Raw genomic sequence first — 27,617 nt, forward strand, 5'->3', positions numbered from 1 at the left:
TGAAAATCTGATGTTGTTTTAGGTCATATTTATGCAGAAATATAGAAAATTCTAAAGGGTTCACAAACTTTCAAGCACCACTGTATTCAGGCTAAACCGACTGTCTGCTACCTGCACAGAGTCGTCACTCAGGGTCCACTACATTCAACTACATACCAAGTTTCAAGATATTATGCATCACATTTTTCAAGTTCTGCTGCAGGAAACAAACCCTGCCTCTTTACACTGACCTCAGCAGCCCATGGCATAAGCCTACTGGACCTTTGATCCAGGTGAGCTAAAAATTAAAATTTCTCACATTTTCTTCGTATCAAAAGGCACTACCTAATACTTAATAAAACATTACTTAAATCAACACATATACCAACTTTTAAGATCATACCACTCATAGTTTTCAAGTTCTGCTCCGGAAACAAAACCTACCCCTAAGACTAACTTGAGAGACTAAGTCTAAAAATTTCTTCCATGGTAACATGAAAAATTAATTTCTTAAGCTGAAAAGGCACATCTACATCATTTTGTTAACATGTATACCAAGTTTCAAATCTGAATCATGAATAGTTTTGGATACATGCTCCAGAAACAAACATTGCTCTTCGAAACTAAGTCAAAATCTATTTTTTTTTATGTAAAAATCTGAAAAATACTTTTTTTCAAAAATCCAAAATAGCAAAAGGGACCACCTCACATGTGGCTTGATATGTATACAAAGTTTGATGAAGATTTTCAGTAGTTTTAAAAGATATAGCCTGGAAACGAAAATGTGACTGGATGGAGGGAACCCATTTCTATATCCCCTGGCATAGATTTTTATCTAACAGCATGACCCATCATGTGTTACTCCACACTTTTTTATTCAAGTTAACATCAATTTGTAAATGACTAATGTATTTTAAATAAGTAAATAAATAAAATCCTTGCTACCATATTAAAATGTGAATTGTTTATAGTGTATCAATAAAAATATCAATTTGTCACAATGTGTTGATTAAATAATCCGAAATTGAGGCTACATCCCAAATGTACTGTATTGCACTTTTAGTGCACCAGATAGCATGTAGGGTAAAGAATAAACAAACAGTGAGTGTTACTGAGCACCAGAGTGGCCTGATGTCTTACAGAGGTAGTCTTTACTGTCAGGATCGTCCACTTTAACAGAGAGACCTTCAGGTGGGTTGTCGAGGTCATCTCTATGGTTGTAGATTTTCAGCTCCAGTGTCTCCTCTTTCTTCACACGGACCTCTGACGTCCCTCCAGCCGTGGATGTCTTGGTTTTCATGTCCTCACACAGCTAAAGATCAAACAACAAATCTGTTAGGGCGGGACGGTATCCATCCCACTCGGGAAGGTGCTGCTCTCATTTCTCGCAGCATCGCTCATAGGAAAGGCCTAGTTAATCTGTGACAATCCAGAGCCAAGGCCAGGGAGCAGACGAACAGGCTAAACCGACTGTCTGCTACCTGCACAGAGTCGTCACTCAGGGTCCACTACATTCAAGATTGTATCTGTTCCCCAAGCTATACAAAAAAGTTTAAATACTCAGAGTTTGTTCTAGTAATCTAATCAATATAAAATTAAATCATACTGACTGTACAGCCGCTGCCAGCACCTTTGATCTAAAGAACTATTAGAATTATTAAATATTAGCTCTCATGTCTGAAGCACTAACTGTTAATGAACTTATTACAGATCAGAAGTTTAATGTACTGTGTTTAACAGAAACATGGATTAAACCAAATGAGTCTGTAGCATTAAAGGAAACTAGTCCTCCTGGAAACAGTTATATACACCAGCCTCACCTAACTGGCAGAGGAGGCGGCAGCGTTATTTATAATGATTATCTAGGCATAACACAAAAACCTGGACAATTAATATGAAGAACTTCAAACTTATTGAATTCATGTTATGCATTACAGTTAAATTACATTAAAGATTGCATTTGGTACACATCTGCACCATCCTGAAAGTCCTGAACCGAAACAGGCCGGTACGAATACATGCATCATTACACCCCTACAAGAGGGTAAACAGCAGGAGACAGACATAAGGAACTGTTGCCTCCAATCAGCCACACCTGGTCCTTTCCTGGCCAGGTATTTATCATCCCCCTGAACACAATACCCTCCAGGCCTGTAGAGGGTGCACATACACACAAACGGTTAATACTGGCTCCAACACGCATCACTACCCACAGTGTGGACAGAGTTCCTCTCACAGTAATCTCCAAAAACACCAGCACATTCTCACAGGAGAGAAGCCGATTCACTGCTCACAGTGTGGACAGACATTTACTTATTCAGTAACATTTCAGACCCACAATTGCACCAACTCCGAGAGACTGCATGATTTAAAGTTGTCATATTAAATATAGGGCGGCACGGTGGTGGTGTGGTTAGCGCTGTTGCCTCACAGCAAGAAGGTCCGGGTTCGAGCCCCGTGGCCGGCGACGGCCTTTCTGTGCGGAGTTTGCATGTTGTCCGCGTGGGTTTCCTCCGGGTGCTCCGGTTTCCCCCACAGTCCAAAGACATGCAGGTTATTACAACCCCGATTCCAAAAAAGTTGGGACAAAGAACAAATTGTAAATAAAAACGGAATGCAATAATTTACAAATCTCAAAAACTGATATTGTATTCACAGTAGAACATAGACAACATATCAAATGTCGAAAGTGAGACATTTTGAAATTTCATGCCAAATATTGGCTCATCTGAAATTTCATGACAGCAACATATCTCAGAAAAGTTGGGACAGGGGCAATAAGAGGCTGGAAAAGTTAAAGGTACAAAAAAGGAACAGCTGGAGGACCAAATTGCAACTCATTAGGTCAATTGGCAATAGATCATTAACATGACTGGGTATAAAAAGAGCATCTTGGAGTGGCAGCGGCTCTCAGAAGTAAAGATGGGAAGAGGATCACCAATCCCCCTAATTCTGCGCCGACAAATAGTGGAGCAATATCAGAAAGGAGTTCGACAGTGTAACATTGCAGAGTTTGAACATATCATCATCTACAGTGCATAATATCATCAAAAGATTCAGAGAATCTGGAAGAATCTCTGTGCGTAAGGGTCAAGGCCGGAAAACCATACTGGGTGTCCGTGATCTTCGGGCCCTTAGACGGCACTGCATCACATACAGGCATGCTTCTGTATTGGAAATCACAAAATGGGCTCAGGAATATTTTCAGAGAACATTATCTGTGAACACAATTCACCGTGCCATCCGCCGTTGCCAGCTAAAACTCTATAGTTCAAAGAAGAAGCCGTATCTTAAACATGATCCAGAAGCGCAGACGTCTTCTCTGGGCCAAGGCTCATTTAAAATGGACTGTGGCAAAGTGGAAAACTGTTCTGTGGTCAGACGAATCAAAATTTGAAGTTCTTTATGGAAATCAGGGACGCCGTGTCATTCGGACTAAAGAGGAGAAGGACGACCCAAGTTGTTATCAGCGCTCAGTTCAGAAGCCTGCATCTCTGATGGTATGGGTTTGCATTAGTGCATGTGGCATGGGCAGCTTACACATCTGGAAAGACACCATCAATGCTGAAAGGTATATCCAGGTTCTAGAGCAACATATGCTCCCATCTAGACGACGTCTCTTTCAGGGAAGACCTTGCATTTTCCAACATGACAATGCCAAACCACATACTGCATCTATTACAGCATCATGGCTGCGTAGAAGAAGGGTCCGGGTACTGAACTGGCCAGCCTGCAGTCCAGATCTTTCACCCATAGAAAACATCTGGCGCATCATAAAACGGAAGATATGACAAAAGAGACCTTAAGACAGTTGAGCAGCTAGAATCCTACATTAGACAAGAATGGGTTAACATTCCTATCCCTAAACTTGAGCAACTTGTCTCCTCAGTCCCCAGACGTTTACAGACTGTTGTAAAGAGAAAAGGGGATGTCTCACAGTGGTAAACATGGCCTTGTCCCAACTTTTTTGAGATGTGGTGTTGTCATGAAATTTAAAATCACCTAATTTTTCTCTTTAAATGATACATTTTCTCAGTTTAAACATTTGATATGTCATCTATGTTCTATTCTGAATAAAATATGGAATTTTGAAACTTCCACATCATTGCATTCCATTTTTATTTACAATTTGTACTTTGTCCCAACTTTTTTGGAATCGGGGTTGTATATACCATATATACACTACATAAACATCTATATAAATATATAATTACAAAAATATATACTACATACCTATCCCTGTAAATATAAATATATAAACTATCCCCATAAATAAATATATACCATATACTAAGTTAGTTCTAATATAACAATCAACCCTATTCTATTTATAGATTTATCCCTCATCATCCTCCGTTAACATATACTCTTCCATATACTTGTTTAAAAAAATTTTTGTACCTTTTTTTTTTAAACAGATTTATATTTGCACTTTGTTTTATTTCTGTCTCTAGTCTGTTCCATAAAGTCACTCCACAGCTCGATACGCACATGCTTTTCATATTTGCTCGAACCTTTGGTTTTTTAAAATTTAGGTCTCCCCTTAGATTATATCCCCCCTCTCTCTCACTAAACATTCCTTGTATATATTTTGGCAATATATTATTTCTCCCTTTGTACATTATTTGTGCTGTTCTGAATTTGACCAGATCCATAAATTTCAACGTGTGATTTTATGAATAGTGAGTTTGTGTGATCTCTGTATCCTGTTTTGTTTATTGTCCTTATTGCTCTTTTCTGTATTGTACATATCGGCTGCAGAGTGGTTTTGTAGTTTATGGCAGTCAGAATCTTTCTTTAGTCCAATTCCTATAGAACAGGGAGGAAGTTCAGCCATTTCTAGATGTCTAAGAAGAAACTCATTTATACTGATCTCAAATTGAAAGCAACTACAATTAAATTCCCTAGTCAACTATTCAAAATATCCAATCCTTGCAAAGAAACACATTCAGTTAATAACATTGGTAAATTTTCTCAGTGCTCTGTATTACAATGTATTTAATATAATCCAAGCAATATAATGTTATCTGAACAAGTATGCAGTTTACAGACTTTAAAACTATAAGATATGAGCCACCTGTTCTGGTATCAAAGGTCACCTATTGTGCTGTGTTGATATTGATAAGGCTGGCTGTTGACTGGTACACAATAGCTGGTCATTGATTGCTAATGTTACACAGTCTTAGATTAAAATCAATTTACAAATAATTAATACTGAGCATTAATTGAAATTTTATTTAAAATTGAGGAAGAAACATGTCTCCTAACCTACTTGAGCCTTATTGAAGCATTTATTAACCCTCAAATATCAGTTATATGAAAATATATCAAAAATTTGAATTTGGTGAAAATTGACTTTTTAAACCCCTGTAGTTTAAAAATACTTGAGAGACACAGAACAAAAATTTGGAAATATAAAATATGGGTCTTGGGGATTACTGAAAAAATTTACAAGTTCCTAACTGCTATTCCACATTGGATTTCTTGCTACTGAAAATGGCATGTTTTAGAAATCGGCGAATTTCAAAACCCTATTACAGACAAACTAGGAATAGTGGAGACTTGGTAAAACTGAAATTGGTAGATATTTCTGTGTAGATTTGAATAACATTCTTAGTTTAAGCATTACTGCCACAGGCAAGCTTCCAGAATGAATTAAAAATGCAAAAAATGCAAATTTGTCTTTTTAATTTCCTTGTTAAAATCACCATCTAATATACAATGACCATTGAAATTCTAAGTTGAAGCTTGTCGTACAAGACATTGAGTCTCTCTGTGCTAAATTTTAGGTTTCTATCTTGCATAATAAAGATTATATTACACTTTGAAATATGTATGTTTTGAGCAAAATGCAAAAAAATCGAAAAATTCAAATGCCTGTAGCTCTGAAACCATTGGAGATAGGAAGCTCAAATTTTGGGGATTAACTTCTTTTAATAGTATCTCTGAGCCCTCCAAATTTCATTGAAATCTGAGATGGTCGAGCATAAATTTGTCAGATATTTGTTGATTTAGCATGGAATGACCCATGTAACAAAAAATAATTAACATTACTAGCTTTAGGTAGCTCAGAAACCAGCTCTTCCATTATTGCTGTTTCTTCCAAGTTTTCTTGATGTGTTCTAGAAACGGCACATTAAAACTTAGCTTTGAAGCCACAAAATGCAACTTTGATGGAAAAAAAATATAATAAATTGCTTACCTCTTTTCACATCGAAAGAAGGAGGAAAGTTTTGCTTGTTTTGACATGGCGAATTATTAACACAAGAAGAAATACTCATAATTTGCAACTAAAAAGACTGCAGCTACACTGGCAGCTTGACCATGCTTTCTAGTGTGATCGTGTTGCGCTTGCGCAGAACGGTGTCAGTCCTGCGCGTCTTGGCTCGTGCACCTGAAGGTGCACCTAACGAGGTCCAGCACGCGCGCCGTTAAAGAACACCTGTCTTTAATCAAATCAGTGAACTATGTTTGGGCTATTTAAGGACTGCACCCATGCAAGGATGATGCGAAGTATTACGCCGCGTCTAGTGTGCCTTACAGAGCCTTATTTCCTGTCCCTGTCCTTGTTGACCTCCTGGTTTTTCGACTCCTGCTTCTTGTCCCTTGATCTTGTAGTTTTGCCTCGGATATTTTGTCCGCATTCCTGCCTGTTTCTTCGATTACGACTTTGCCTGCTGTTTCGGACTGTTTGCCTGTTGCGTGCATTTCACGCACTTTATACTCATATCGCACTGTGTATTATTTAACATATCTGCACTTCTAGCCGCCTCTTCCACACACACACTGACAAACTGGGTTTTCGCGCCCAAACCACAGGAAGTCCATACAAGGTTATAGAAACCCTGATGAGGCTGAGGTGACAATCTAGTCAAAAAAAGTTAGAAAATTACAGTGGGCACTTTTCTAATATTCTTATGTGGCTATTGAAAAAAACGTGCAGTCCGACATATTTGGGGGGGGGTGTCACGGGCACCCCAGGAGCCCCTAGCTACGCCCCTGATGCTTGTTATTGTTGAAAAATGTCTGAAGTATTATTTGTAAAATAACAATATCTTGCTCTAGACTTCCAACAATATTGTAAGATTTTATTTTAATTTTATCTAATAGTGGATAGAAGAATAATTACAAACGCTTACAGAATCAGCACATTCAGGTTGTACAGTGGTGCTTGAAAGTTTGTGAACCCTTTAGAATTATTTCTGCATAAATATGAACGAAAACATCATCAGATTTTCACACAAGTCCTAAAAATAGATAAAAAGAACTCAGTTAAACAAATGAGACAAAATAATACTTCGTCATTTATTTATTGAGGAAGATGATTCAATATTACATATCTAAGTGGTAAAAAAAAAAAAGTGAACCTTTGCTTTCAGTATCTGGTGTGACCCCCTTGTGCAGCAATAACTGCAACTAAACGTTTGCGGTAACTGTTGATCAGTCCTGCACACTGGCTTAGAGGAATTTTAGCCCATTCCTCCATACAGAACAGCTTCAACTCTGGGATGTTGGTGGGTTTCCTCACATGAACTGCTTGCTTCAGGTCCTTCCACAACATTTCCATTGGATTAAGGTCAGGACTTTGACTTGGCCATTCCAAAACATGAACTTTGTTCTTCTTTAACCATTCTTTGGTAGAACGACTTGTGTGCTTAGGATAATCATCTTGCTGCATGACCCACCGTCTCTTGAGATTCAGTTCATGGACAGATGTCCTAACATTTTCCTTTAGTTATATTTTGGTCTCATCCATCCACAAAACAGTTTTCCAATAGCCTTCTGGCTTGTCCACGTGATCTTTAGCAAACTGCAGATGAGCAGCAATGTTCTTTTTGGAGAGCACTGGCTTTCTCCTTGCAACCCTGCCATGTACACCATTGTTGTTCAGTGTTCTCCTGATGGTGGACTCATGAACATTAGCCAATGTGAGAGAGGCCTTCAGTTGCTTAGACCCTGAAGTCCTTTGTGACCTCATCGACTATTACATGCCTTGCTCTTGGAGTGATCTTTGTTGGTCGACCACTCCTGAGGAGGGTAACAATGGTCTTGAATTTCCTCCATTTGTACACAATCTGTCTGACTGTGGATTGGTGGAGTCCAAACTCTTTAGAGATGGTTTTGTAACCTTTTCCAGCCTGATGAGGATCAACAACGCTTTTTCTGAGGTCCTCAGAAATCTCCTTTGTTCGTGCCATGATACACTTCCACAACCATGTGTTGTGAAGATCAGACTTTGATAGATCCCTGTTCTTTAAATAAAACAGGGTGCCCACTCACACCTGATTGTCATCCCACTGATTGAAAACACCTGACTTTAGTTTCACCTTCAAATTAACTGCTAATCCTAGAGGTTCACATACTTTTGCCACCCACAGATGCGTAATATTCAGGGCTGGAAATTTGCAGTGGTCCGGTCACCCTCGGCGACTTAATTTGTCATTTGGTGGGTAATTCCTGTCACTAGCCAGCCCGGCTGGCTAGTTGAAAACAAAAAATATATATGAAGCGAAGATTCAGACTAGGGCTGTGTGATATATATCTGAAAATTCTGTGTTAGATGCATATAATTATTATATCGTAACTATCGAGTATTTTATGGTCATCTGCCGACTTGCGTTTGTTTTGTGTTTGTTGCGTTTGTTTAAAACCTTTTCCAGTGGTTTTCTCCCTGTCCCTCAGGCAGTAACGTGAGAGGCTGCCTAAGGGTAAAAAAAAAAAACGTCACGCACTCGCCAACCAATCCCGGGCGACATCTAGGTGCTGAAAGGAACTCGTGGGAAGATTTTCTAGTTTCGGTTTACAGCGCTGACTCAGTTCATGCAATCGCTAATGTTGCATAGGCTACCATGTAAGCTCTGTCAATTTCAGCAACAAATTAAAAATGGAAGCGGACGAATTGGTCCCTAAAAGAACTAGTAAGAGGATGTGGAACAGCAAATGCCAGTTTTTATAGTGTGCAAAAACAAACAGTATCAAAATACTCGGGTCTTGAAATAAATGCACATTAGTCATGAACAATGGTAACTACTCTCTTTTGTGTTATTTTTGACAGAAGTAAAATTCATACATGAACAAATTTTGGAAGGTAACTAGTCCGGCTGGCTGGTGAAAAAAAAAATATGAATTTCGAGCCCTGAATATTGGATCATTTTCCTCAATAAATAAATGACCAAATATAATATTTTTGTCTCATTTGTTTAACTGGGTTCTCTTTATCTACTTTTAGGACTTGTGTGAAAATCTGATGTTTTAGGTCATATTTATGCAGAAATATAGAAAATTCTAAAGGGTTCACAAACTTTCAAGCACCACTGTAGCTATAGTCATATAGTAACTATAATCATCTCATCTCATTATCTCTAGCCGCTTTATCCTTCTACAGGGTCGCAGGCAAGCTGGAGCCTATCCCAGCTGACTACGGGCGAAAGGTGGGGTACACCCTGGGCAAGTCGCCAGGTCATCACAGGGCTGACACATAGACACAGACAACCATTCACACTCACATTCACACCTACGGTCAATTTAGAGTCACCAGTTAACCTAACCTGCATGTCTTTGGACTGTGGGGGAAACCGGAGCACCCGGAGGAAACCCACGCGGACACGGGGAGAACATGCAAACTCCACACAGAAAGGCCCTCGCCAGCCCCGGGGCTCGAACCCGGACCTTCTTGCTGTGAGGCGACAGCACTAACCACTACACCACTGTGCCGCCCTAACTATAATCATTCTTGTAATAATAAAAGGTAGTGGTAAGTCCATTCAATGAATGGAAAGACATGCTTTTGTGTCTCAACTAGTAAACCACACCCTCTGCAGTGAATTATCCCATAGATAAATATACAGTTAGGTCCATATATATTTGGACATGGACACAAATTTTTTTTTTTTTACCTGTTTACTGAAATATATTCAAGTTGACTTTCAGCTTTCATTTGAGGGTATCCACATTAAAATTGGATGAAGGGTTTAGGAGTTTCAGCTCCTCAACATGTGCCACCCTGTTTTTAAAGGGACCAAAAGTAATCGGACAATTGACTCAAAGGCTATTTCATAGGCAGGTGTGGGCAATTCCTTCATTACGTCATTCTCAATTAAGCAGATAAAAGGCCTGGAGTTGATTTGAGGTGTGGTGCTTGCATTTGGAAGAGTTTGCTGTGAAGAAAATATGCGGTCAAAAGAGCTCTCCATGCAGGTCAAACAAGCCATCCTTAAGCTGCGAAAACAGAAAAAACCCATCTGAGAAATTGCTACAATATTAGGAGTGGCAAAATTTACAGTTTGGTACAACCTGAGAAAGAAAGAAAGAAAGCACTGATGAACTCATCAATGCAAAAAGACCTGGACACCAACAGAAGTCAACAGTGGTGGATGATCGCAGAATAATTTCCATGGTGAAGAGAAACCCCTTCACAACAGCCAACCAAGTGAACAACACTCGCCAGAAGGTAGGCCTATCAATATCCAAATCTACCATAAAGAGAAGACTGCATGAAAGTAAATACAGAGGGTTCACTGTACGGTGCAAGCCACTCATAAGCCTCAAGAATAAAAAGGCTAGATTGGACTTTGCTAAAAAACATCTAAACAAGCCAGCACAGTTCTGGAAGAACATTCTTTGGACAGATGAAACCACTAGATTCATAAACAGTTTCTTCCCATATGCCATAAAATACCTAAACAAACAGAAATGACAACTGCCTAAGCCACCCTCTCACTTATGGGCTCATCACGTTGTACTTTTTATTCTTGATTGCATTTTGTATAGATGTTGTTGTTTTTCATTGTTTTATTTATTTTATTATTTTACTATTTATTGATGGTATTGAGTACCAGCATAATTTCGTTGTACTTGACGTATAATGACAAAGGCATTGAATTGAAAAAAAAAACTGAATTAAAAGTGCCACAAGTGGACAGACTTTTGGGCAGGGTCTGATGCGTGATTAATTTTTTTTTCTTAAGAGTACATCTGCTACCAGCAGTCTTTTACTGATGCAAAAGAAGCTTGACCTCCCTCAGCACAAGTTACTTATTGATGTCTCTACTAGATGGAGCTCTACTTTTGAGAGATATTTGGAACAGCAGGCTGCTGTGTTTGCTGCCCTAATTGAGGTTAAGAATAATGTAAAAAACTTGGTAACTTTGATGAGCATTTCCAAAACATTGAAGAACTTCTGAAAATTCTCAAACCTCTCAAGACAGTCATCAACATGATGTGTAGTCAGATGCATCCCCTTAAGGAAATGCTCCTGAGGCAACTTGAAACTGTACCAACTAACAACATACTACTGTCACGAAGTCAAAACAGCCATACAGTGGTGATTGAAAGTTTGTAAACCCTTTAGAATGTTCTATATTTTCTGCATAAATATGACCTAAAACATCATCAGATTTTCACACAAGTTCTAAAAGTAGATAAACAGAACCCAGGTAAACAAATGAGACAAAATTATACTTGGTCATTTACTTATTGAGGAAAATGATCCAATATTACATATCTGTGAGTGCCAAAAGTATGTGAACCTTTGCTTTCAGTATCTGGTGTGACCCCCTTGTGCAGCAATAACTGCAACTAAACATTTCCAGTAACTGTTGATCAGTCCTGCACACCGGGTTGGAGAAATTTTAGCCCATTCCTCCATATATAGAACAGCTTCAACTCTGGGATGCTGGTGGGTTTCCTCACATGAACTGCTCGCTTCAGATCCTTCCATAACAATTCAATTGGATTAAGGTCAGGACTTGGGTTGCAAGATAGAAACTTGGACACTGAATTAGCCATAGATGGATTTGGCATACCTGTGCGGCTGGATCGGAATGCCGCGGTGACAGGCATGTCACGCGGGGGTGAGGTTTGCTTATATGTGAACCAAAGATCCTGTAAAAATGTTCTTGTAAGGGAGAAACTGTGCACAAAAGATGTGGAACTGTTGTCCGTGTCGCTGCACCCCCCTTATTTGCCCCGCGAATTCCCTCAAATATTCGTTATGGTGGTCTACATTCATCCAAGCGCAAACGCGGATAACGCATCAGACACCATAACACACACACTCCAAGGACTGCAGGCCATATCTCCGGAAGCGCCTGTTTTAATCCTTGGGGATTTTAATCACTGCTCTCTTAAGACTAACTTAAGAAACTTTGGCCAATACGTTACATGCCCGACTAGATTCAACAAAACACTGGACTTGTGTTATGGGTCGATTAAAGGCGCTTACAAAGCGCTCCCCCTTCCCCCATTAGGAGGGGCTGATCATAACTGTATTCATTGAATACCGAAGTATCGCACTGCCTTGCAGAGGGAGAAATCCCTCATTAAACAAGTTAAAGTCTGGACTGAAGATTCTATACTCAGCCTACAAGGATGCTATGACTGCACGGATTGGCAGGTGTTTAAGGATACCTGCTCTGACCTAGACAACCTGACAGATGTTGTCAGCTGCTATGTTTCCTTCTGTGTGGACAATGTAATCCTGGAAAAGACTATTAAGATGTACCCTAATAGTAAACCTTGGGTAACATCACTGAAGACTTTGCTTTATAGGAAAAGGTGTGCATTTAGAGAAGGAAACATTGTTGAACTTAAAAGACTGAATAAAGAGGTGAAATCCAAAATATGGAGGGCAAAATGTGACTATACAGATAAGCTTGAAGGGGAGTTGGAGAAAAGTAATTTAGGGTCTGCATGGGATAGTATGAAGACTATAACGGGAACTAAAGAAACAAGGGATTCTAAAATTGTGTTGGATGGTTTTTATTGTGACAAACAGCTTGCACAGGAGCTGAATTCATTTTACCTGAGGTTTGACTCACCAACATTTAACAACACCATCTTGGAGTTGAAACATCACCTTACTGATAGTGTCCCCCCACTTTTCAGTGTACATGCTGTGACCAATGCTTCTAGACACACTAACCCTAAGAAGAGTCTTGGGTCAGACAATATAGGGGGCAGATTACTCATGTCATGTGCTGAGCAGCTTGCTCCAATATTTTATTATATTTTTAATCTCTCTCTCAGTCAACAGAGAGTCCCCAAAATCTGGAAACACTCCACCATTGTCCCAGTGGCTAAACATAACCACCCCAGGGTCCTGAATGATTTTAAGCCAGTCGCCCTGACCTCCTTGGTTATGAAGTGTTTTGAAAGACTTATGAAAAGGCTTATTTTACTTGGCACAGAGAGGTTCCTGGACCCTTTACAGTTTGCTTACAGGTCCAAACGAGGGGTAGAGGATGCCACTGCCACTCTACTACACATGTTATTTAAACATCTTGAGGGCAGCAACACATATGCAAAGATTTTATTTGTGGATTTTTCATCTGCTTTTAATACTATTTTACCACACATTTTAGTTGATAGGTTGATTAGCAATTTTAAGTTGGACCATGGCTTAGTGGGATGGATTCTGGACTTTTTAATTAACAGAACCCAGCAGGTGAGGGTAAATGGGGTACTTTCTGAAAAAATGACATCCTCTACAGGATCACCTCAAGGATGCGTTTTGTCTCCTCTGCTCTACATCCTGTATACTGATGACTGCCGTAACCAGTATGCAAACCGACACATACTGAAATTTGCAGATGATTCAATTATTCTTAGCCTTCTCCATGGAAATGAAACAGATCATGGTGTCATTTTAGATGATTTTATTGCCTGGTGCAACAGTTCTCACCTTCACCTGAATGTCACAAAAACAAAGGACATGGTCATTGACTTCAGGCGCAACCCCCTCCCTGCTCTGACCACTATCATCAAGGGGCAGGCTGTGGGCGTAGTAGACTCTTATAAGTACTTGGGTAGTTGGATTGACAATAAGTTAAATTTTAATATTAACATAGAACACATATGTAAAAAAGCCAACAACGTCTCTTTTGTCTATGTAAGCTAGCTAAATTCAATGTTGACAAAACCATGATGACTTTTTTTTTATAGATCCTACATTGAATCAGTTTTATCATTTTCTATATCTTGTTGGTTTAATAACCTCAGTGTGAAAGCCAAAAACTCCCTCGCCAAAATTGTGAAGGTCAGTGGCAAAATCATAGGTGCCCAGCAAAGCAGCCTCACTGACCTGTACAAGAAAGCCACCTTGAGGAAGGCTGAGTCTATTTTATCTGTCACTGCCCACCCTCTCCACTCTGAATTCCAGCTACTTCCATCTGGTTCACGCTTTAGGTTCCCCTCTGTCAAAACCAACAGATTTAGATTTTCATTTGTCCCCAGTGCCATTTCCCTGTTAAACTCAGATCCTCACTGATCACTTGACTTGATCTCTGGTGTTGTTTATGGCATTTTATGGTGTGATGATTTTATTTATGATGTTTTTTTTAACCTTTTAACTTTTTAATGACCAATTGAACACGCTGAGAGCGGGCCCAGGCCGCGGCTGAAGTCTCAGATTTTCCTGTCGCGCTGCTGCCGCCCCGCTTGTTCTTCCTGCGCTTCGCGACATGCCACCAAAAAAGAATACAGCACAGGTTGAGGAGGTCGACGATATTAAAAGATCGCTCGACATGTTGACGGAGGAGGTTTGTGCTGTTAGACAACAGCAGAAAACCATCATGACTCTGGTGGAGGAAGTTAAAGCCTTGAGGCTAAAAATCACCGAGAAGGACCAGCGGATTAACTTGCTGGAGAACCGGGTGGCCGATCTGGAGCAATATACCAGAATGAACGACATCATAATCACCGGCTTGGAAGTGAAACCTCGTTCATATGCACGGGCAGTGGCGATGCGGAACGGAGAGGAGCCGAGCGAGGAGGACGCGGCATCGGTGGAGCAACAGGTGGCGGCGTTTCTCCGCTCAAAGGGAGTTGAGTTAGACAGGGAGAACATCGAGGCCTGTCACCCGCTCCCAAGGAGAAACGAGAAGACAAAACCGGCAATAATAGTTCGGTTTGCAAACAGAAAACACAAAAACGAACTGCTGAAACAGGGAAGACGGCTGAAGGGATCAGACGTTTACATCAATGAGCACCTGACAAAGAAAAATGCGGACATTGCCAGAATGGCCCGTTTACTCAGAAAACAGAAGAAAATACAATCAACATGGACTTCAAACTGCAAAATATACATCAAGTTAAATGGAACACCAGAACAAGCCAAAGTACTAGTCATCAGGGAGCTGGAGGAGCTGAGTAAATATTAACGAAACGTACAACAAGGTATCCTTAAACTACAGCCATGACAACTCCTGATAATAAACACACATTAGGACTAGAAAACTTTGTATATACAGAACATAAAATACAGGACATAGAACATGATATTGATCCGGATAACAATTTACTCAATGATATAGAAAACAGCTGCAGTTATTACACAGATGAGCACTACAACACAACTTTCCAATCAAAGCATAACATATCAATCATCCACTTCAATAGCAGAAGCCTATATGCCAACTTCCACAGTATTAAAGAATATTTGAAACAGTTTAAGAACCCATTCAACATCATAGCAATTTCAGAGACATGGATCAGCACTGACAGAGATGTGGACTTTGAGATGGAGGGTTATGATCTAAATCATATAAGCAGAGTGAAAAAGAGAGGAGGAGGTGTGGCAATATATGTGGACAAAGGACTGAAGTATAAGGTGGTGGAGAGTATGACAGCAGCTGTTGATAATCTGGTGGAATGTATCACAGTGGAAATTTGTATGGAAAAAGTAAAAAATATAATTGTGAGCTGTTTGTACAGAACTCCAGCATCAAGTATCGAGATATTTGAAAACTGGATGGAAAACGTGTTTTCTAACTCAGTGCAGAAGACTGTGTTTATCTGTGGGGATTATAATATTGATCTGTTAAATCCAAAAAAGCATAAAATGACAGAAGATTTCATAAATACAATGTACAGTATGGGTTTATACCCCAAAATCACCAAACCTAGTAGAATTACTTCTCATTGTGTCACATTAATAGATAATATATTTACAAACAGTATGGAAAATAATACAGAAAGTGGGCTTTTATATAACGACATCAGTGACCATTTGCCTGTATTTATTGTCTATCACTGTAATTACTGGAAACCTAAGTATATGAATCAGCTGAAATACAAACGGATAAGAACCGAAGAAAACATAAGGATACTTAAGAGTGAATTACTTAAACAGAACTGGAGAGTAGTATATGAGGAAGAAGATATTGACAAAGCATACAGTGGATTCCTAAATATCTTTAAAACACTATATGATAAAACCTGTCCTGTAAGGAAATACAATGATGGACAAAAACAAGCAAATGGTCCATGGATCACCAAAGGATTAAAAAATGCCTGTAAAAAAAAGAACACGCTGTATAGACAATTCATAAAAAAAAGAACTTTGGAGGCAGAAATTAAATATAAAAAATACAAGAATAAATTAACCAGCATTATGAGGACATGTAAGAAGGAATATTATAATAAATTATTAGATAGTAATAAAAATAATATGAAGGGGCTATGGAATGTACTGAATAGTATTATTAGGAATAGAGCTAAAAACAAAAACACAAGCTACCCTGATCATTATATTGAGAATGACAGATCAATAAATAATATGGAGGAAGTGGTAAATGGTTTTAATAGATTCTTTGTAAATGTGGGATCAGATTTGGCAGAAAAGATTCAAGATACAGACACACCTGGAGGGGCGGAGGCTGCTCGATGGGAGAGAAATCCTAAATCTATATTCCTTGGTGCAGTTGGCATAAAAGAGGTCATAGACATTGTAAGGAGAAGTGAAAGTAAAACCTCCACTGACTGGAATGATATTGATATGAGTTTAATAAAAAAAGTTATTGAAGAAATTGCAGAACCATTTACTCACATATGTAATATGTCTTTTCAATCTGGTAAATTTCCAAACAACATGAAAATAGCTAAAGTTATACCTTTATATAAATGTGGAGATAGACACCATTACACAAATTACAGGCCAGTTTCTTTACTCTCTCAGTTCTCCAAGATCCTCGAAAAACTGTTCACAGCAAAACTAGACAATTTCATTGAAAAATATAAACTTTTAGCTGACAGTCAATACGGATTCCGGAAAGACAGATCAACAACCCTGGCATTAATGGAACTTATCGAGAAAATCACAAATGGTATAGACAATAAAAAACATGTTATGGGAATTTTCATAGATCTAAAGAAAGCATTTGATACAATAAATCATGACATTCTATTCAAAAAATTAGAGAGGTATGGTATCAGAGGGGTGGGTTTGGACTGGGTGAGGAGCTACTTAAGTAACAGGCAACAATTTGTAAAAATTGGAGATCACACATCTGAGTATTTGCCCATAACATGTGGAGTACCGCAAGGGTCTGTCTTAGGTCCTAAACTGTTTATATTGTACATTAATGATTTATGTAATGTATCAAGTATAATGAAATGCATATTATTTGCTGATGATACAAACATCTTTTGCGCCGGGGACAATGCACAGCAGCTTATGGAAACAATCACAACCGAAATGAATAAATTAAAAAGGTGGTTTAACGTAAACAAATTGTCATTGAATTTGAGTAAAACAAAGATTATGTTATTTGGAAAATATAGGTCAAACCCTCAAGTTGAATTGAAAATTGACAACATAACCATAGAAAGAGTGTATGAAATAAAATTTCTGGGTGTGATTGTTGATCATAAAGTCTGCTGGAAACCGCATATTAATCATGTTAAAGCAAAAATAGCAAAGATTACTGCAATTTTGGGGAAATCAAGACACATTCTGGACTATAAATCACTACATACTCTGTATAATGCACTCATACTTCCATATTTGAGCTACTGTGTGGAGATATGGGGTAATACCTACAAATCTAACCTGCAGCCGTTATGCACATTACAAAAAAGAGCAATAAGAATTGTCAATAATACGGGATATCTGGAGCATACAAACGCATTATTCGTAAAAGCACACACTCTGAAATTCACTGATCTGGTTAAACACAAGACTGCACAAATTATGTATAAAGCAAGACATAACCTTCTTCCGGGTGAGGTACAAAATACGTTTATGGAAAGGCAGGGTGGGTATAACCTGAGAGGGGAAATGAATTTTAAGAGAGTAAATGTTAGAACAACTATGAAAAGTATGTGCATAACAGTCTGTGGGGTGAAATTGTGGAATGGTCTGGATAATGAACTCAAAAATAGCACCAACATAAAACTGTTTAAAAAATTATATAAAAACATGTTAATAAAAATATATGAGAATGAGGACAGGCAGACTATATAGGTGATGATGAAATTGAGAGTAAGTCTGTGACTGGTCTTCTTGTATTTAGTGTATAGTTATAGGTTTGTGTATATGTATGTACTGTATATATGTATTGTATGTGTGTCTATATGCATAACATAAGTATCTGTATATATGATTTGATTTGGTCGATATTATACCATGTCGGTATGTTTTGATATGTTGGTATGTTTTCTTTTTTGTTTATTGCTTTTGTTTTCTTTTGTATATATAGTTTATTATGGTGGAAAGTGACATTTGATTAGCGGTGGTATAGAGGGTTGGGATTGGATAAGTTATTGCTTCTTCCTAATCCTTTCTGAACATTATGTTATTGCCTTGTGGCTACGCTATTCTGTTTGTTTATGATGATGTTTTGATTATTGTATTTTTTTTTTAATTTAAAATTTTTATTTTTATATCTTTCTTCTTTATTGTTCAGAATAAAGTAATCAATCAATCAATCAATCAAATTGCACTTTATGGTCTGTCCTGTGTTATGTGCTGTCTATGTGTGTTTATGTTGTCTTGCTGCACACTCAATCGCCCCCTTGGGGACAATAAAGTTGAGTTGAGGTCAGGACTTTGACTTGGCCATTCCAAAACATGAACTTTGATCTTCTTTAACCATTCTTTGGTAGAACGACTTGTGTGCTTAGGGTCATTGTCTTGCTGCATGACCCACCGTCTTGAGATTCAGTTCATGGACAGATGTCCTGACATTTTCCTTTAGAATTCGCTGGTATAATTCAGAATTCATTGTTCCATCAATGATGGCAAGCCATCTTGGCCCAGATGTGGCAAAACAGGCCCAAACCATGATACTACTACCACCACCACCACCATGTTTCACAGATGGGATAAGGTTCTTATGCTGGAATGCAGTGTTTTCCTCCAAACATAATGCTTTTCATTTAAACCAAAAAGTTCTATTTTGGTCTCATCTGTCCACAAAACATTTTTTCCAATAGCCTTCTGGCTTGTCCACATGATCTTTAGCAAACTGCAGATGAGCAGCAAATGTTCTTTTTGGAGAGCAGTGGCTTTCTCCTTGCAACCCTGCCATGCATACCATTGTTGTTCAATGTTCTCCTGATGGTGGATTAATGAACATTAACATTTGCCAATGTGAGAGAGGCCTTCAGTTGCTTAGAAGTTACCCTGGGGTCCTTTGTGACCTCACTGACTATTACACGCCTTGCTCTTGGAGCAATCTTTGTTGGTCAACCACTCTTGGGGAGGGTAACAGTGGTCTTGAATTTCCTCAATTTGTACACAATCTGTCTGTGGATTGGAAAAGTCCAAACTCTTTAGAGATGGTTTTGTAACCTTTTCCAGCCTGATGAGGATAAACAACGCTTTTCCTGAGGTCCTCAGAAATCTCCTTTGTTCGTGTCATGATACACTTCCACAAACATGTTGTGAAGATCAGACTTTGATAGATCCCTGTTCTTTAAATAAAACAGGGTGCCCACTCACACCTGATTGTCATCCCATTGATTGAAAACACCTGACTTTAATTTCACCTTCAAATTAACTGCTAATCCTAGAGATTCACATACTTTTGCCACTCACCGATATGTAATATTGGATCATTTTCCTCAATAAATAAATGACCAAGTATAATATTTTTGTCTCATTTGTTTAACTGGGTTCTCTTTATCTACTTTTAGGACTTGTGTGAAAATCTGATGTTTTAGGTCATATTTATGCAGAAATAGAAAAAATTCTAAAGGGTTCACAAACTTTCAAGCACCACTGTAAGTTCAGATCTAAGACCAAGGGAAGTCTTGGTCTTTAATTAGCAAATAATGTCACATGATAATGGTAAGACTGTAAAAATTACAAAGAATTCCATTTGTGATCTTTATGACTGGGAAATCTGTTTAATTAATGTCCTGTTTTTATGATAAGTACACAGGACCTCTGTATTGAAGTTCCTTCTTCAGGTATCTGTTCTTGACCCTCACTTTAAAAGCCTTCCCTACCTGGATGATGCTGCCGGACATGATGCTTCCATGCTCTTGCAATGGAAGCAGTGGACCATGTAACTAAAAGGTATGTGCATTATTTACCACTAAAATCATTTTACTGACTATCCTCAGTCTGTGCTGTCCCGAAGCATTGAAAAAAAATTTCCAAGGATTTTCTGAACATTTCAGAATGCAACTGTAAAGAAAGAACCAGGAACTTCTACTGAGGAGAGCAACCATGCTGCACTACCTGCTACCCCAGCCCTTGAAGAGAAAAGTGATGAACCACTTGCAAAGATTAAAAAAGAAACAGACAGTAACAGTGCTCTTCTTGATTTATTTGGTGATGTTTTTGTGACAAAAGTGGAACCTGCTAAGAGCCTGTTTGACCAAGTTGAATCTGAAATTCAGAATTACAAAGGAGACGAGCTTCTTAAATTAGATTCAGACCCCCTTGCTTGGTGGAGAGCTATGTCTGTGCAGGGGAAATACCCAATCCTCTCGCAATTTGCAAAGAAAACCTTAGGTGTACCAGCAACCAGTGTTGCCAGTGAAAGAGTGTTCTCTACAGCTGGGGACATTGTAACTGCACAGAGAGCTTGTCTCTCAAGTGAGAATGTTGAAATGTTTGTGTTCTTAGCAAAAAACATGAAAATACCTGATGTAGTCTGTGCATGGCGACATTCTGCATTTCTTTTGGCCACCCCTGCACCGTAATGTGGCATCTGTACTGTTCTAAAATCTGGACCAAAGCAAGGGAGACTTCATGATGCATTCATGTTGTTACCACTACTGACTTTTGTCTAGTCTTGTAAATATCTTATTTGACATTGTCATGTGATGTATTTAAAGGGCTGATGACACAAACATGACTCTATGCAATTTCTTAAACTATACAACACGGCAAACATGTTAGATTTCTGTTATAATTACGTGAAAAGAAGTTGTTGTTACGCGAATATCCAACTTTTAATTGCACAGCGCAAGAAAACTGGGTCCGTGGCTCGCGGCCATGTTGTGACGTCAGCGGAAGAACATGCTGCGGTTCACTAGCTGTCTACTCAATGGAAATGGCACATGAAAACGCCGGTGAACTCTCTAGCTCTTCCTCTTCTGGGAGTCTAGAATTGTGTTGTGAGTGGGATAGATCGGAAGAATCCAGTGATGACAAACACGGGTGCATCCAACCGTACAGGTTTGAACCTGTTACTGTGCAACCTGAGAGCGACTCCGACCCCGAGATGGACAGCGGACAGCCCAGCATTGAACACCACAAGGTTGGATAACAAGGATTGGTAGGTCAACCCGTATTTGTTCAAAATGTTACGGAATCAATATTTTAATATTGTGTATTGCTGTCTTGCATGTGTAAACACTGCTTATATCATGTAAGCCGTATGCTACACTGAATACATAGCTCCTAATGGAGCATGCAAACGGCTAACATAAGCTTACGACTATGCCTGATCTGTGATATATTTAGGATAATATTGGCAGGCACGTCTTCTAGTTTATGGCTTCTTAGTTTTATCCTTGAATGAAGCAAAATATTTGATAACCTACATCAGCCTAAGCAAATGACAACTGTAGCCTACTTGTCTGGCTAAGTTAGCGTTCCCTCAGTGTTTGCTTCGAGAAACAAGCTTTCACAAGCAAATACATGACTGATATCACGCCGACTTTATGATTACATTTATGATTATCATGAATGTGTACTCTATGATGTGTACTCTATGATGTGTACTCTATGAGCACTCTGGAGCGAGTCACTTCCAAGATGGCCGTGCAGACCGCATGGTTACTATTTTTAGCATTATGTCGGAGCACTCTATAGCTCTACGTACCTTTATCTTATGTCATTTCTCAACACATGCTCTGACAGTTAGACTGTCTTTGGAGGAGTTGCCTTGTCCCAGGCGACTGCTGGATCCGGCGTAGCTACTAGTAGTAGGGCTGTGCGATGTCCCTTTAATTGGCATTGACGATGTTTACAGTGCAAACATCGTGATGGACGATCATATCGTGGGCACGGGGGGGATTTTAATACCACGTTATTAAATATATTACTATTATTATTATTAAAAGTATTAGATACTCATCCGAGGCTTTGGCACGTAAAGAAAAAAAGCGGTAGGTGATGTGGAATATTTGACCTTGATAACGGGTATGTGATCCAGTTGCAACATGATTCCCTATATGTCAGCCCCTCCCTCCTGTGTGTGTGTGTGTGTGTGTGTGTGTGTGTGTGTGAGAGAGAGAGTGAGCAGCCCCTCCCTCCTGTGTGTCTGTGTGCGCGAGCAGCCCCACCCTCTTCTGTATGTGTGTGCACGTGAGAGCGAGCAGCCCCTCCTTCCTGTGTATGTGTGTGCACGTGAGAGTGAGCAGCCCCTCCCACCCAATGCGTGTGCACGTGAGAGCGAGCAGCCCCTCCATCCTGTGTGTGTGTGTGTGCGCTTTAGAGCGAGCAGCCCCCTGTCCTGTGTGTCTGTGTGCGAGAGAGCGAGCAGCCCTTCCCTCCTGTGTGTGTGCGCGCGTGAGAGCGAGCAGCCCCTCCCTCCTGTGTGTGTGTACATGAGAGCAAGCAGCCCCTCCCTCCTGTGTGTGCACGTGAGAGTGAGCAGAACCTCCATCCTGTGTGTGTGTGCGTGAGAGTGAGCAGCCCCTCCCTCCTGTGTGTCTGTGCGCGAGAGCGCGAGCAGCCCATCCCTCCTGTGTGTCTGTGTGCGAGAGCGCGAGCAGCCCCTCCCACCTGTATGTGCGTGCGCGAGAGAGAAAGCAGGTCCTCCCTCCTGTGTGTGTGTGTCTGTGTGCGAGAGAGCGAGCAGCCCCTTCCTCCTGTGTGTGCGCGAGCAGCCCCTCACTCCTATGTGTGTTTGCATGAGAGCGAGCAGCCACGCCCTCCTGTGTGTCTGCGTGAGAGCGAGCAGCCCCTCCCTCCTGTGTGTCTGCGTGAGAGCGAGCAGCCCCTCCCTCCTGTGTGGCTGTGTGCGAGAGAGCAGGCAGCCCCTCCCTACTGTGTGTGTGTCTCTTTGTGTGACAGAGCGAGCAGCCCCTCACTCCTGTGTGTGTTTGCATGAGAGCGAGCAGCCCCTCCCTCCTGTGAGTCTGCGTGCGAGAGAGCGAGCAGCCCCTCCGTCCTGTGTGTCTGTGTGCGAGAGAGCAGGCAGCCCCTCCCTCCTGTGTGTGTCTTTGTGTGACAGAGTGAGCAGCCCCTCGCTCCTGTGCGCGCGCATGTGAGAGAGCGAGCAGCCCATCCCTCATGTGTGTGTGTGAGAGAGCGAGCAGCCCCTCCCTCCTGTGTGCGCGTGAGAGCGAGCAGCCCCTCTCTCCTGTGAGTCTGTGTGCAAGAGAGCGAGCAGCCCCTCGCTCCTGTGTGTCTGTGTGCAAGAGAGCGTGCAGCCCCTCCCTGCTGTGTGCGCGCGTGCATAAGAGCGAGCAGCCCCTCCCTCCTGTGTGTGCACATAAGAGCGAGCAGTCCCTCACTCCTGTGTGTGTGTGAGAATGTGAGAGCAAACAACCCCTCCCTCATGTGCGCACGCGCGAATGTGAGAGCGAGCAGCCCCTCAATCCTGTGTCTGTGAGTGTGACAGCAAGCAGCCCTTCCTTCCCTCCTGTGTGTGTAAGTGAGAGATTGAGCAGCCCCTCCTTCCTGTGTGTGAGAACGAGCAGCCCTTCCCTCCTGTGTGAGAGAGAGAGCGAGCAGCCCCTCCCTCCTGTGCGAGAGAGAGAGCGAGCAGCTCCTCCCTCCTGTGTGAGTGAGAGAGCGAGCAGCCCCTCCCTCCTGTGTTTGTGAGAGAGTAAGCAACCCCTCCCTCCTTTGTGCGTGAGAGAGTGAGCGGCCCCTCCCTCCTGTGTGTGTGAGAGAGCGAGCAGCCCCTCCCTCCTGTGTGTGTGAGAGAGCGAGCAGCCCCTCCCTCCTGTGTGTGCACGCGTGTGTGTGTGAGAGCAAGCAGTCCCTCCCTCCTGTGTGTGTGTGTGTGTGTGTGTGTATGTATATGTATGTGAGAGAGAGAGAGAGAGACAGAGATAGCAAGCAGCCCCTCCCTCCTGTATGACTGAAAGAGAGCGAGCAGCTCCTCCCTCCTGTGTGAGTGTGTGAGAGCGAGCATCACCTCCCTCCTGTGTGTGTGTGTGAGACAGCATCCCCTCCTTCCTGTGTGTGAGAGAGCGAGCATCCCCTCCCTCCTGTGTGTGAGAGAGCGAGCATACCCTCCCTCCTGTGTGTGAGAGCGCGAGCATACCCTCCCTCCTGTGTGTGAGAGCGCGAGCATCCCATCCCATCCCTCCTGTGTGAGAGCGCGAGCATCCCATCCCTCCTGTGTGTATGAGAGAGCAAGCATCCCCTCCCCCGTGTGTGCGTGAGAGCGAGCATCCCCTCCCTCCTGTGTGTGTGTGAGAGCGAGCATCCCCTCCCTCCTGTGTGTGTGTGAGAGCGAGCATCCCCTCCCTCCTGTGTGTGTGTGAGAGCGAGCATCCCCTCCCTCCTGTGTGTGTGAGAGCGAGCATCCCCTCCCTCCTGTGTGTGTGTGTGAGAGCGAGCATCCCCTCCCTCCTGTGTGTGTGTGTGAGAGCGAGCATCCCCTCCCTCCTGTGTGTGTGTGTCAGAGCGAGCATCCCCTCCCTCCTGTGTGTGTGTGAGAGCGAGCATCCCCTCCCTCCTGTGTGTGTGTGAGAGCGAGCATCCCCTCCCTCCTGTGTGTGTGTGAGAGCGAGCATCCCCTTCCTCCTGTGTGTGTGAGAGCCAGCATCCCCTCCCTCCTGTGTGTGTGTGAGAGCCAGCATCCCCTCCCTCCTGTGTGTGTGAGAGCCAGCATCCCCTCCCTCCTGTGTGTGTGTGTGAGAGCGAGCATCCCCTCCCTCCTGTGTGTGTGTGAGAGCGAGCATCCCCTCCCTCCTGTGTCTGTGTGTGAGAGCGAGCATCCCCTCCCTCCTGTGTGTGTGTGAGAGCGAGCATCCCCTCCCTCCTCTGTGTGTGTGAGAGCGAGCATCCCCTCCCTCCTGTGTGTGTGTGAGAGCGAGCATCCCCTCCCTCCTGTGTGTGTGTGAGAGCGAGCATCTCCTCCCTCCTGTGTGTGTGAGAGCGAGCATCTCCTCCCTCCTGTGTGTGTGTGAAAGCGAGCATGCCCTCCCTCCTGTGTGTGTGAGAGCGAGCATCCCCTCCCTCCTGTGTGCGTGTGTGAGAGCGAGCATCCCCTCCCTCCTGTGTGCGTGTGAGAGCGAGCATGCCCTCCCTCCTGTGTGCGTGTGTGAGAGCGAGCATCCCCTCCCTCCTGTGTGCGTGTGTGAGAGCGAGCATCCCCTCCCTCCTGTGTGTGTGTGAGAGCGAGCATCCCCTCCTTCCTGTGTGTGTGTGAGAGCGAGCATCCCCTCCCTCCTGTGTGTGTGAGAGAGCGAGCATCCCCTCCCTCCTGTGTGTGTGAGAGAGCGAGCATCCCCTCCCTCCTGTGTGCGTGTGTGAGAGCGAGCATCCCCTCCCTCCTGTGTGCGTGTGTGAGAGCGAGCATCCCCTCCCTCCTGTGTGCGTGTGTGAGAGCGAGCATCCCCTCCCTCCTGTGTGCGTGTGTGAGAGCGAGCATCCCCTCCCTCCTGTGTGCGTGTGAGAGCGAGCATCCCCTCCCTCCTGTGTGCGTGTGAGAGCGAGCATCCCCTCCTTCCTGTGTGTGTGTGAGAGCGAGCATCCCCTCCCTCCTGTGTGTGTGTGAGAGCGAGCATCCCCTCCCTCCTGTGTGTGTGAGAGAGCGAGCATCCCCTCCCTCCTGTGTGTGTGTGTGAGAGCGAGCATCCCCTCCCTCCTGTGTGTGTGTGAGAGCGAGCATCCCCTCCCTCCTGTGTGTGTGTGAGAGCGAGCATCCCCTCCCTCCTGTGTGTGTGTGAGAGCGAGCATCCCCTCCCTCCTGTGTGTGTGTGAGAGCGAGCATCTCCTCCCTCCTGTGTGTGTGAGAGCGAGCATCTCCTCCCTCCTGTGTGTGAAAGCGAGCATGCCCTCCCTCCTGTGTGTGTGAGAGCGAGCATCCCCTCCCTCCTGTGTGCGTGTGTGAGAGCGAGCATCCCCTCCCTCCTGTGTGCGTGTGAGAGCGAGCATGCCCTCCCTCCTGTGTGCGTGTGTGAGAGCGAGCATCCCCTCCCTCCTGTGTGCGTGTGTGAGAGCGAGCATCCCCTCCCTCCTGTGTGTGTGTGAGAGCGAGCATCCCCTCCTTCCTGTGTGTGTGTGAGAGCGAGCATCCCCTCCCTCCTGTGTGTGTGAGAGAGCGAGCATCCCCTCCCTCCTGTGTGTGTGAGAGAGCGAGCATCCCCTCCCTCCTGTGTGTGAGAGAGCGAGCATCCCCTCCCTCCTGTGTGCGTGTGTGAGAGCGAGCATCCCCTCCCTCCTGTGTGCGTTTGTGAGAGCGAGCATCCCCTCCCTCCTGTGTGCGTGTGTGAGAGCGAGCATCCCCTCCCTCCTGTGTGCGTGTGAGAGCGAGCATCCCCTCCCTCCTGTGTGCGTGTGAGAGCGAGCATCCCCTCCTTCCTGTGTGTGTGTGAGAGCGAGCATCCCCTCCCTCCTGTGTGTGTGTGAGAGCGAGCATCCCCTCCCTCCTGTGTGTGTGAGAGAGCGAGCATCCCCTCCCTCCTGTGTGTGAGAGAGCGAGCATCCCCTCCCTCCTGTGTGTGAGAGAGCGAGCATCCCCTCCCTCCTGTGTGTGAGAGAGCGAGCATCCCCTCCCTCCTGTGTGTGTGAGAGCGAGCATCCCCTCCCTCCTGTGTGTGTGAGAGCGAGCATCCCCTCCCTCCTGTGTGTGTGAGAGCGAGCATCCCCTCCCTCCTGTGTGTGTGAGAGCGAGCATCCCCTCCCTCCTGTGTGTGTGAGAGCGAGCATCTCCTCCCTCCTGTGTGTATGAGAGCGAGCATCCCCTCCCTCCTGTGTGTGTGAGAGCGAGCATCCCCTCCCTCCTGTGTGTGTGTGAGAGCGAGCATCCCCTCCCTCCTGTGTGTGTGTGTGAGAGCGAGCATCCCCTCCCTCCTGTGTGTGTGTGTGAGAGCGAGCATCCCCTCCCTCCTGTGTGTGTGTGTCAGAGCGAGCATCCCCTCCCTCCTGTGTGTGTGTGTGAGAGCGAGCATCCCCTCCCTCCTGTGTGTGTGTGAGAGCGAGCATCCCCTCCCTCCTGTGTGTGTGTGAGAGCGAGCATCCCCTTCCTCCTGTGTGTGTGAGAGCCAGCATCCCCTCCCTCCTGTGTGTGTGTGAGAGCCAGCATCCCCTCCCTCCTGTGTGTGTGAGAGCCAGCATCCCCTCCCTCCTGTGTGTGTGTGAGAGCGAGCATCCCATCCCTCCTGTGTGTGTGTGAGAGCGAGCATCCCCTCCCTCCTGTGTGTGTGTGTGTGAGAGCGAGCATCCCCTCCCTCCTGTGTGTGTGTGAGAGCGAGCATCCCCTCCCTCCTCTGTGTGT

General features: G+C 43.2%; 1 protein-coding gene across 3 annotated transcripts in view; it reads right to left on the reverse strand.

Annotated features, from left to right (window-relative positions):
- Positions 1–27,617, reverse strand: part of LOC132865861 (zinc finger protein 850-like) — a 157,969-nt gene that overhangs the window by 65,233 nt on the left and 65,119 nt on the right. For 2 of the 3 annotated variants that reach the window (XM_060898353.1, XM_060898352.1), the window contains one exon: positions 1,120–1,291. In XM_060898353.1, coding sequence (XP_060754336.1) covers positions 1,120–1,279 — 160 coding nt within the window. In that variant the 5' untranslated portion in view covers positions 1,280–1,291. Of the gene's footprint in view, positions 1–1,119; positions 1,292–27,617 lie in introns of those variants that run through there. The other variant, XM_060898354.1, reaches the window with a different exon arrangement.

The sequence above is a fragment of the Neoarius graeffei genome, chromosome 18 (genome assembly GCF_027579695.1).
Source record: "Neoarius graeffei isolate fNeoGra1 chromosome 18, fNeoGra1.pri, whole genome shotgun sequence".
In the NCBI taxonomy this organism is placed as follows: Eukaryota; Metazoa; Chordata; class Actinopteri; order Siluriformes; family Ariidae; genus Neoarius; species Neoarius graeffei.